The following is a 10,640-nucleotide window of genomic DNA, read 5'->3' on the forward strand; positions in this document are numbered from 1 at the left end:
AACTACTTTAGATTGATCACCCACATTATCCATAGGTCGGGAGGTAAAGGCTTAGAGTGAGCAAAGAGAACAAATAAATAGGAAGAAAGCCTGCTTATTTCCTATGAAGAGCATACTGGATAACTTCGACTAGGACGAGCAAACAAAAAGCCGGATCCCCGAGGCAGTCGGCCCGTGCGATTTGATATTTTCTAGATAACTGGATCTATGCTCGAGGATTTTATACGCGCAAGAAGAAAGAAATAATGAATTGATCAGTCTATAAAGAGAGAAATTCAAATCTTGATTTATAGAGCGTTGTGTAGATACAAAAGAAAGATCCAAGATTTGGTAGGGTTCGCCTTCGAGCTCTGGTGTGTAAGTTAACCAGAGGTGACGTGAAGAGGACCGTTACCGTCATCAACGGGGCAGCCATCGCTGTCAGAATCGAATTCAACGACACAGCTAGCGTCTTGGCCGATAGAGATACCAATGAAAGTGGTATCCTCCTGTCCTTCACCGGTACCGAGGCTATTTCCATCACCGTCTTTGACCTCGCATGTTTCAGGATGGCCTGCAAAATCAGCCTTGCACTTGAACTTGCGTGGGGTGCTCCAGCAGTCACCCTCGATGGTGAACTCGCGGCCATCGCCAGTGTTGTAGCAGGGAGAGTGGTCGTCAGGGAAGCCTTGGTCATAGATAGCTTCACCGGCGTCGTTGATAATAGCAAAGCCGGAGTAGTGGCCATTGGTGTTGCCACCGGCAGGACCGGAGATTGAGGAGAAGTCACCAGCGGACCAGACCACCTTGAGATGCTCAGCGTAGACGCTTCCAGAGGCAGCCATCAGGCAGAGAAGAGCTGTGCGGAGGGAAAACATCATGCTTCTGTGACACTTGAAAATTTGAAGGATGGTTGATTTATAGCCGAAACAAGAGCTATGTTTGTTGCTGATGCTCTTCTCTTGCAGCAGCAGCTCAGAGGTCTTTATACTTGTTCGGAGCCACCTTGATGCCCCTGAAAGCTGATGCCAAGAGCACTGCAATCCTTCTAGGCTTACTATGATATCATGGATATACTGCAGACCTGCTATGGAGAATGTCAGTCAGAACAAAAGGATTGACAGGCCTGAATCAGGGTCCACTGCCCACGTTCTAAAGAGTGGGCCGATCGACCATTGAACTGTGAGAGTGATGATTGCACTATTCTCTTAAAGACAGTCTATTATATAGCATAATTGGTATTATTGCGATGCGCAGATGACCCGGCAGTAATTAGCATTGTCGTTCGGAAGACCTAACAGATCAATTGGGATTGGCAATACAAATTATACCAGATTGTGCAGAGCGATTCCGTTGTATCTACCTATGAAGGGGCCAAAAATGAGCTGAAGAAGACTTAGCTTCGATTCAAGCCGTCTAGTTAACCATTAGAACTGAAGTGGATAATATTGTTGCTGATCCAGGGCGAAACTCAAAACCCCTGGCAAGGCCAAGACTTTCCATACTAGCTGCTACGTAGTGATACATCAAACAGGGAAAGGGGAAGAATATGAATTGAAGAGATTATATTCTACTTTTATTGCCTAGAGGCTCTTCAAAGCGTGGGTCCGTCAACAGTGATTGGTCCCAATTTCGGAAATGGCTTGTCGGCCTTCCATTGCCATTCAATAACCAACAATGATGGAAGGTTGGTCGACAGGGTTCAGCTATTCACATGACTAGTGAGGCGTTTTCCCTCTCCATTATAATATTCCCCGCCCCCAGAAAGTCAGCACTAATAAAGGCTAAAAGCAAGGCAAGGGAAAATGGGGGCCAAAATCACATCGTTCAGTGACATCACAAGCCTGCAAGCCCATGATGCCAAACACTTTGATTAGCTCAAGCTCTGCAGTGCAATACCATGAATTTAAACTAGAACTCTATTATGGTGTATATCGCTGCCCCTGTCCGCTGCAGGGCCTCTCCAACAGCTTCAATCCGGAGATTAGATACTTCCGATGCCACACACGATTCTTCTCCACGCTGCACCTCCCAAACCTCTTCCATTTCCATTGATATAAATATAAATAGAATGAAGAAAAGGCTTATAGGCCTCGGCCTCAAGTGCCAAGTGGCTTCTAGTTGTGTGGGGGCTATTCCATCAATTTGATGCCCACCACCTACGACATCTCGCATCAGGTGCATGTAACGTTATGCAGTACGTGGAGGTTGTTTTGAGCCAAGTCCGCATTTCGCAGAAATAAAAGTGCATTCAGCCGCTAATGGCCCCTGCCGATCTACCATTTCAGATGAATGTCACGCAGTGTCAAATTGCCAAGTCCCCGCCCCCACTGAATCTTCCTCCCAAGTCCCCACCACGACATACCATCCTCGGTGTGGTTTTGGCTGATCATCAGCGTTCATCCGAAGAGCCTGAAGATGTGATTCTGGATTCTTCAGAGATCCCGGTCGGTCATCCTTTCATCCTCAAACCACAGCCGGAAGATGCCCGAGATAACATGGATAGCTCCGCCTTGCAATCGGAGCATAGCCAAGCTCCGATCCTCCGTGGATCAGGATTCGAAAAAATCATCTTCAAGCAATAGAATCACTTATATGAACACGTTCAGAATGACAACCCTCAATAGGCGGATCGAAATCCAGTTTGAGGAGCACTGATTCCAAACTCAACAGCATCGACTAAAGGAAGAAAAGTATCTAAGATGTTCAACAAAGATGTTCAAAGTGATAATAAAACCTCTATAAGGTGGAGTTTGGCTCACAAAAGGGAAGGATCATGGATTCTCTATGGGGGAAAGGCCGACTAGATAGCCCCTGGCAGTGGCTAGCTAACAGTGGCTAGCTAACAAAGCAAGCAGCTGGAATCCATGCCATCCAAGTTGAATTTGCGAGATTCCAAATATAAATATTACAATATGTTAATACGTATATATGAATGTATCCTGTCACAGGATATAGCGGAAGTCTGGATGGAAGTCTCCACCTTTCTTCTCGTATGACCCTGAGCTGACAATCCTCTCCCTCTCCTCCGGTGACATCTGAGCTCGCTTGGTATTGTGGTATCGTAGCAGCATCCACATTCCTGCGTTTCCGAAGAATGCAAGACAGATCGTAGTAAGTGAAACGGAATGCCCAGTTACATAGCGCCCGTTCACCGGTGACTTGTAGATTTGACCAGCCTGTGAGTCATGTTAGCGCTACGTAAAAGATCAATACATCCATTCAAATTTAGGCTCACAATTAAACCTGCACAGTTTCCGATAGACTGCTGAAGACCCACTGCCATGGCACGTTTATAGTAACCCGAATGGCTGTTAGCGTTCCAACTAACTCCAAGGCCAACAACTGCGTAAATTCTGAGAGAATGGTCAGTTATTTGGACTTTCATGAGATATCAGAAAGATATAGTCCTCATACCCAGTAACGCAAACGTATGTTGCAAAATAAAGGGGACCACGCGCATGAACATCCACTCCCAGCATCAAAGCATATCCGACGGCCGTTACTAGACATAACGGGACCATGAAGACAGCTCGCATGCTAACTCGGTCAGATAAGTTGGCCACAACCAAGTAGAAAGCCGATGCCCAGATATACACCGGGACAGTAAGGAGCTGAGTTCGGACGGAATCATATCCAAATCCGCGAATAATTGTCGGTAAGAAAGTGCTGAAGCCGAAGGAGCAAGTGTTGACGCAAATTTGGTTGAAGGAAGTGAGCCAGCTCTTAGGGTCTCTGAGTGTTTTCCATACTTCCTTGACATCGAACTCTTCGGAATCAGCGTAACGGGCATTTTGCTGCATACGCATGCGCATCAACTCTTTATCCTCTTCGTTCAAGAAGTAGGCGGTTTCGTAGTTGTTCGGAAGAAGGAAGAAAGTGGCGATGCCCACGACGGCACTCATCAGTCCCTCCACAATGAAGAGCCACCTCCACCCTTCGAGCCCGCTTGCACCGTCCAAGCGGACCAGGCCAAAGGCAAGCCTGTAGTTTCTATTAGTATGGACAGTAAAACATTTCTGATAGAGGAGTAACGCACAAGCCACCAAATCCTCCACTCAGAGCAGCAGACACAAAAAGATATGATATTCGTTGTGCTTGCTCTTCGCGCTTGTAGAATGTGGTCAATAGCACAGTTAAGCAACTCAAAAACCATTAGCCCTTGGCCTATTCTTCGCACAAATAAAACTGAGATACTCACGGGAAAAGGCCACTCTCAAAGACACCAAGGAAGAGCCTAGTGATATAAAGCCCTGCAACGTTCTTGACAAAGCCGCCAGCAAGGACTGATGCACTGAAGCCAATAATCAACGCGGATATCAATCTGTTTGGGCGTAGCTTCTTGAGAAGCATTGAAAATGGAATCTCGAAAAAGACGTAGGTCGCATAAAACAAAGAGACGGCATCTGATTTGCATTTGTTAGCTACTACTTCCGGAGCACGATATGGAGTTGCCTCACTTCCTAGTTCATTTCCAACCAGACCAATGTCTTCCTGGGAGCACAGAGTTAGTATTCAAGGTCCCTCGGCAAGTGAAAATATCGTTCTTACTGGCATGCCTGCAACAGCTGCATTTCTACAAACCAGTTAGCAAGTGATATATCCTGTGCTGTATACAAACTTACCCTAGGTTGCTGCGATCAAGGTATGCAACCAAAAAAATGAGCATCACCAGAGGGCAAATGCAGAGGTCAAGCTTCCACAAGAGCTTCTTTTCCCGCACAGGATCAAGTGCGAAGTTTCCCATTTGCACATCATGCTCTGAGGATATGTCAGTCTGAAATTTGATGTCTGTTTCCTCCATCGTCATGCTGGGCGTAGAATAGCAGCGGGATGCCAAATATTGAGAATCAAGCAACTGATAATCCTCGTCGGTTTTTAAGTACCAACCATGTTGAGGTAGTCGTTATCAATCATCGGGAAATACATCGGTTTAATCACAGAATTGGAGAAGGGGCACGGTAATTGACCGACGTTCGTGGCGCTATCACCAATCAAGAGCGGAATGAAACTGTCAGAGATAAGACCGAAAGAGACCAGTTTTAGTTTTTAAATTCGCTTCGGCCTCACTTTTTTTAAGCGTAAAACTCAATTGGAATATGTTGCACATCCAACATGGATCTGTAAATATCATATTGACTACCATTGAGTCTGTCTCAGATGAGTAAAATGCTGTCAAATTCCGCAGAGTTTTGACTGCGGATATGGTCCGATAACTCTTGCCATTCCCCGCGTTTTATCATCTTGGCATCGGTGAATTCAAACTTTGTACCTTTGTTTAGCAGTGAATTTCCCGATGAATTTCCCGACTCTAGTTCGCGGGGGTACATCAGGAGACAATGATAAGAAGACAAAGACTGCAAGTTTTGTATAATTTGAATTGTACCTTACTTTGCTTATCTTGGCATTTGAAAATGGCAATCTCCAATGATTCAAAGACAAACGGGGTTAACCCAAGCCTGACTGCAAACCACCCAGTAAGCGTTCACTGGTACGAAACTGGAACTGAACTAATTCTCCAGGTATGGAAACGATGGGTTCGCTTTAGAGGCAAAGATGGTCAAGTGTATGGCGGCGAACCTGTGAACGAGCACATTGATGGTATGTCAACACCCTTTCGGAAGTTCCATAAAGTTAACCAACTTACAGTGGGCCAGGCATTGGCGAAGAGCTCTGAAGTGGCTGTCAAAATCGTCGCCGGTGCCTCCGCATTAGATTATGACGCTCACTTCACTGGTGAAATCAAGGTCATTGACCAGCTTCTTTCTCCAGTGTCACAGAAAGAAGCTGGGACTGTTCGCTGCGTCGGCCTCAATTACAAGGAGCATGCGGCTGAGATGAACATGACGCTTCCTAAAACACCAACGTTTGTATCTTGATCCTTTGGCGTTAACTGCTTGCTAATATTGTGAAGCGTTTTTCTGAAGGCGGAGACCTGCATTGCTTCTGCAGCCGATCCAATCAGTTTGCCTCCCAATGTGACGTATGATGAAGCGGACTATGAGGTTGAGCTAGCTGTGGTTATTGGCAGAGAATGCAAGAATGTCTTAGTGTCAGAAGCGTCGAACTACATCCTGGGATATTCCGTCGCAAATGATGTGACTGCCCGCAAACATCAGGATCAGACTTCGCAATGGTCTTATGCAAAGGGCATGGTATGTTATGTGTATTTGCTTCAACAATGGCCTATCGTAATTGACATTGATTAGGATGGCTTCTGCCCACTTGGTCCATGTATTGTTTCCACGGAGCAAATCCCTGATGCTGCCATTTTGAATTTGAAGACCTTTCTTGATGGAAAGATTATGCAAAATGGATCTGTTGACGACATGATCTTCAGTATACCTGAAATCGTCTCTTATTTATCACAGGTATGGTAAACACTCTGACAAGCTGAATATTGTACTTATCGCACAACCGTAGGGGCACACATTATTGCCCGGAACAGTCATTATCACAGGAACACCTTGTGGGATTGGAATTTCACAGAAGCCCCCAAGGTTCCTCCAGCCGGGGGATCAACTACGGGTGAGTATAAGCCATGGACTAGGCACCCAAATATGCCCCATTTCGAGAGAGTGAACCTGTCATGAACAGGAAATTCAAATTTGTTCGGTTTTCGGAAGAAGTATGTCGCGAATATTTGGCCAATAGGTCCACAGGACAGTCGTAATAACAGTCGTGGGTATCGCGAAGACCCAGTAAATCCAAAAATTGCTCGACATATTCCAACCAGTATCAGGGCCGTAATTGAAAAAGGACATACTGAAGATAGCGCAGATGAATGTGGGAGGCAAGAATGTAAGAGTAACGAACGCGATGGTTTTCATAGTGGCGCTATCCAATTGAGTCGCACGACCAATTTCAAGCGTAATACTGGAATCATGCTGAGCAACCGTATTGAAGGCCAGCTGGATCTCATTCTGAAGTCGCTTTTCGTTCGAGATTGACCGTGAGCGTAGATTGGCAATGAACGATTGGAAAAAGCGCAGCCGACGGTGGATATCCTCCGATGCACTGGTGACATTCTCCGGGGTCGACTTTTGATAGTATTCATGCTCAGTCATGAGATATTCTAAATTTTGCATGGTGGCGTCTAGTGTCTCATTGACGTGGATCGCATGCCGTGCAATGTCGTGCAGCCGCCTGTAGTCAGGCTGTGGTCTACCTTCCGGCTTTCCTTCGGTCTCTAAGGCTCGAACATGATCCCGGATAGCCCACACAGAGGGCTCCTGGGCGCGAGCAATCTGCTCCATCAAATATGGGTGAGCCCAGAATGGATCACTGAGAAGACTTGGGTCGGCATTCATGAGAGCTCTGAGACACCGCCCTTGGATCGGTGGCTCCATATCGAAGGCAAGGACAACAGTCTGACCAGTTGACGGTAGCCACCTGGTAAAGAGGTTTGTGTAATACCACACAAAGCTGGCATCGGGTCTTACCTGCTTCACAGTAAATCTGGACCAGGTATCTGGCAAAATTAGCGCTGTCACATTAGCCACCATTTGTGTGCTTACTGAAGCCGGTAACAATCCCAGAACTCCTCGTACTTTCACAACCAAACCCACCATTCCCGTTTCGTAAATATTTTGACCACCAGAAATGAGGCATAGAGAGCGCATTGCTAATCGAGTTTCGGCACTGATCGCACCTTTCAATCCCCGACGAGTTGGCAACACTTCATTCGTCAGCGATCTTCTGTCAATCGAGGTCTACCACGTACATAATGCATACTTTTGACCAAGTAGGAAGAATAGAAGAAATGTCGCTGGAGTCGTCAATATGAAAGTTGATGAGCTGGGTCTGTCGCCAGTCGGCTGCTGGATCACCGTTCCATTGGGACACCAACAGATTGGCACAAACTCGGCCGTTTGGTTCCTGCATTTTGTGGAACCTAAATACAAACGGAGGCAAACGGATCAGCGAAATTATTAACGAGAGATAATGCAAGGGTTGGGCAGCAAATTCTGGTAGAAAAGAGCGGTCGCAGGTGAGACGGGCCGTGCCCCTCTCAGCCGCTCAGCCTCAAGTGGAGTAGTACGAGATGTCTTGGAATTGCTTCAATTTGATAAATCCAGGTAATTATCAGATATGTGGCTTATTTATACACCCTATGGCCAAGTTTCACTTTCCAACGATGGCGGGCCGGCATACTTCTCATACCCCCAAAGCCCAGTACCAAGCGGAAGCAATCAAAATAAATGCCACAAAAACGACTGGTGCATAATTGACCGTCTCCGCAGATACAGGGATCGAAGTTGGCATGCAGAAGAGAGGAATCACGAGGACACTCCATGCTAAATGGATAAAAGGTTAGCGATGTCCGTTGGAAAATACTAGATCCGTCTTACCCAGAGCCACAATATTACAAAGTAGCCCAAGAGTCCCAAGATCGAATTGGCCATTCTTGATATGCTTTCGGCCTCCAGCAAGAGACACCGCAATTGGACAAGCATAGCTGACGGTCAACGTAATCACTCCAACACCGGTGAAAGCGTTAAATGCAGCAGTGGATCCTAAATAAATGAAACCGAGCAGAACCTGAACAGCAGTGCCAAGCATCATAGCGTTGAATGGAACACCATCGTTATTCACCTGCTTCCACCACTTGGAGCCTGGGATACCCCCGTCGCGGGCAAAGGCCCAAGTGCTTCGCGAAACAGCGGTGGTACAGCCAATTACACACAAGAAGGCGAGGAATATTAGAGGGACCAGCAGCAAGAATGATCCAATCTCATTTCCAATAGCAGACTTGATAATAGTCGGCATCGGTTGACCGGAGGCGAGAGCGGCAAGCATGGTGGTATCGGGGAGTACAAAGACCAGAGGAATGAGAAAGAGGAAACCGGCCAAGGTATTCAAAATGACCGTACCAGCCATTGCCTTTGGGACTTGTGTTGATGGGTGCTGCACCTCTTCACACATACTTCAGGGCATAAGTTGCGATTTCTGAGAAAGAGAGGAGAGCACGTACCAAATAATCATTCCAGTCGATGAAGTGCTGTAAGCAGCTTGCAAAAGGCCAACACAGAATGACCAGCCAGCTGGCCATCCGGACTGGGGCTCAAAGTTTGTGAAGACATACCCGGCATCATGTCGACCATGTCTAGCAATTACCAGAACACAGACCACAATGGCCAAAACACCGGCAAGTGTCCAGAATATCGCAAAAGTCTGTTTGAAGCGTCAGTAATGGGAGTCAAATAAATAGAGACTCAACATACATCAAGCAAGGGCAGCCACTTGTTTCCAAAGGCTGACGCCGCAGTAGAAATAAAAGTAACAGCAAGGAAAATCAGGAAAACTTGATAAGTTTCCGCCTCGAAGATTCCCACTCCGGCCGAGGACTCAAAAACATTAATACACGAAACGAGGAAAAGGGTGCTTCCGAGATTGACTGCCAGGGTAATAGTAATATTGCCGACAACATATGGCCATCCACAGATCCACGAAGCAATCCGTCGGTAGGAAAGAGGTGCTAACATAAAGGTTTGATAGTAGACACCTCCTGCAGTTGGGTAGACGGATGTAATTTCGCCAAGGGAAGCAGCCACGCAAAGAATAATCACTGAGACTGCAAGCCATCCCCAGATGATGCTTACCGAACCTCCTCCGACAATGGGATAGACGAATGTTGTTGCGAGGCCATATGGGATTGCTGCAAGGACAAACGACATAAAGGCCACCTGAAGGGTGGAACGGTTCCGAACTAATTCGGGCTCATAGCCAAGGGCTTCCAGAACACCGTTTGCTGAGGTCTGTTTGCCCTCTTCGATTTTGGGATAGTCGTCGTCAAGTACATCGGGCTCGGACTTTTTGTCTTTGGATAGTTCATGCTGCTGGGTGTCGGCTTCGGTCGCCATGGTTAAGGTGCTTTAGGGAGTTGCAGCAGGTGGGTATTCAGATGATCAGAATGGCGCGCTTAGGATAGAATGAGATATCTTCTGGTGAGGCTAACGTTAAAATAGAAGATGAAGAAGAAAGAGTTAAACAGTGGAAGGATATTTTGAAAGCTTGTATTCACAAAAGACCTAAATATCTGGGAACATCCGAGCTTATAAAGTTATAGTTCGTCATTGGAGAGCGGAGCATCATCAAGTATGGATATTGGAGACAACGTCTATCTGATTGTCTGGTGATGCAGACTCCATGCGGAGACTGATTTCATTGGCTCAATCAGGGCCGGGCATACAGTAACAGCCACTGAAGTCTAGTTTCGTTGAAACCTTTTATGCCCTATCTCTTCGAGCCATTCTCTAACAAGGTTAGCGATGCGGGATGATGTACTGCAGTAGTCTGTTCACTCAGGCCGTGCCAATCAAAAGGCGGCCACGGTAAGCAAGCTTGACCGTGGGTTACTGGGACTGGACTCAGGGGTGAAAGTCTCCACATTGCAAGTTCATGGTAAGGGGAATCAATCGATAAATAGGCCGATATGGAATAGCGATTTGACGATAAGGCAACTCTATGACAGAGCTATAGTGGCAAGATAAGTCAATAAGATGTTATCATATATGATACCTGAGCTGTAACGTGCCTAAGCTCCAACCGGTTTAACCCTCGCCCTGTCTTTCGCCTTGGAGGCTGCGATATTTATCTAAGCTGTTACATAGTAGGTCTAGTGTTTGGAATGTAGCGGATACGCTAATGCACGGCGGCTA

General features: G+C 46.6%; 5 protein-coding genes across 5 annotated transcripts; 2 read left to right on the plus strand and 3 right to left on the minus strand.

The window, feature by feature from the left end:
• Positions 1–362: 362 nt before the first annotated feature.
• On the minus strand, positions 363–857 carry N7508_009530 (uncharacterized protein; the record flags this gene model as incomplete). Its single annotated transcript, XM_058467593.1, has 1 exon — positions 363–857. The coding sequence occupies one exon, from the start codon at positions 855–857 to the stop codon at positions 363–365; it is 495 nt and encodes a 164-aa protein (XP_058315439.1).
• Positions 858–2,240: 1,383 nt separating this feature from the next.
• Positions 2,241–2,564, plus strand: N7508_009531 (uncharacterized protein; the record flags this gene model as incomplete). Its single annotated transcript, XM_058467594.1, has 1 exon — positions 2,241–2,564. One exon carries the CDS (start codon positions 2,241–2,243, stop codon positions 2,562–2,564), a length of 324 nt encoding a protein of 107 aa, XP_058315440.1.
• Positions 2,565–2,924: 360 nt separating this feature from the next.
• Positions 2,925–4,789, minus strand: N7508_009532 (uncharacterized protein; the record flags this gene model as incomplete). The annotated part of the gene is made up of 7 exons (XM_058467595.1): positions 2,925–3,158; positions 3,218–3,335; positions 3,397–3,963; positions 4,019–4,123; positions 4,181–4,473; positions 4,531–4,555; positions 4,605–4,789. The coding sequence occupies 7 exons, from the start codon at positions 4,787–4,789 to the stop codon at positions 2,925–2,927; spliced, it is 1,527 nt and encodes a 508-aa protein (XP_058315441.1).
• A 604-nt stretch (positions 4,790–5,393) lies between these two features.
• On the plus strand, positions 5,394–6,561 carry N7508_009533 (fumarylacetoacetate hydrolase family protein; the record flags this gene model as incomplete). Its single annotated transcript, XM_058467596.1, has 6 exons — positions 5,394–5,456; positions 5,502–5,580; positions 5,629–5,845; positions 5,894–6,134; positions 6,189–6,350; positions 6,403–6,561. 6 exons carry the CDS (start codon positions 5,394–5,396, stop codon positions 6,559–6,561), a joined length of 921 nt encoding a protein of 306 aa, XP_058315442.1.
• A 20-nt stretch (positions 6,562–6,581) lies between these two features.
• Positions 6,582–9,842, minus strand: N7508_009534 (uncharacterized protein; the record flags this gene model as incomplete). Its single annotated transcript, XM_058467597.1, has 7 exons — positions 6,582–7,450; positions 7,497–7,657; positions 7,703–7,857; positions 8,143–8,276; positions 8,331–8,905; positions 8,954–9,153; positions 9,204–9,842. 7 exons carry the CDS (start codon positions 9,840–9,842, stop codon positions 6,582–6,584), a joined length of 2,733 nt encoding a protein of 910 aa, XP_058315443.1.
• Positions 9,843–10,640: the final 798 nt, after the last annotated feature.

The sequence above is a fragment of the Penicillium antarcticum genome, assembly GCF_028974205.1.
Source record: "Penicillium antarcticum strain IBT 31339 chromosome Unknown utg000009l_segment0_segment0, whole genome shotgun sequence".
Classification (NCBI taxonomy): domain Eukaryota; kingdom Fungi; phylum Ascomycota; class Eurotiomycetes; order Eurotiales; family Aspergillaceae; genus Penicillium; species Penicillium antarcticum.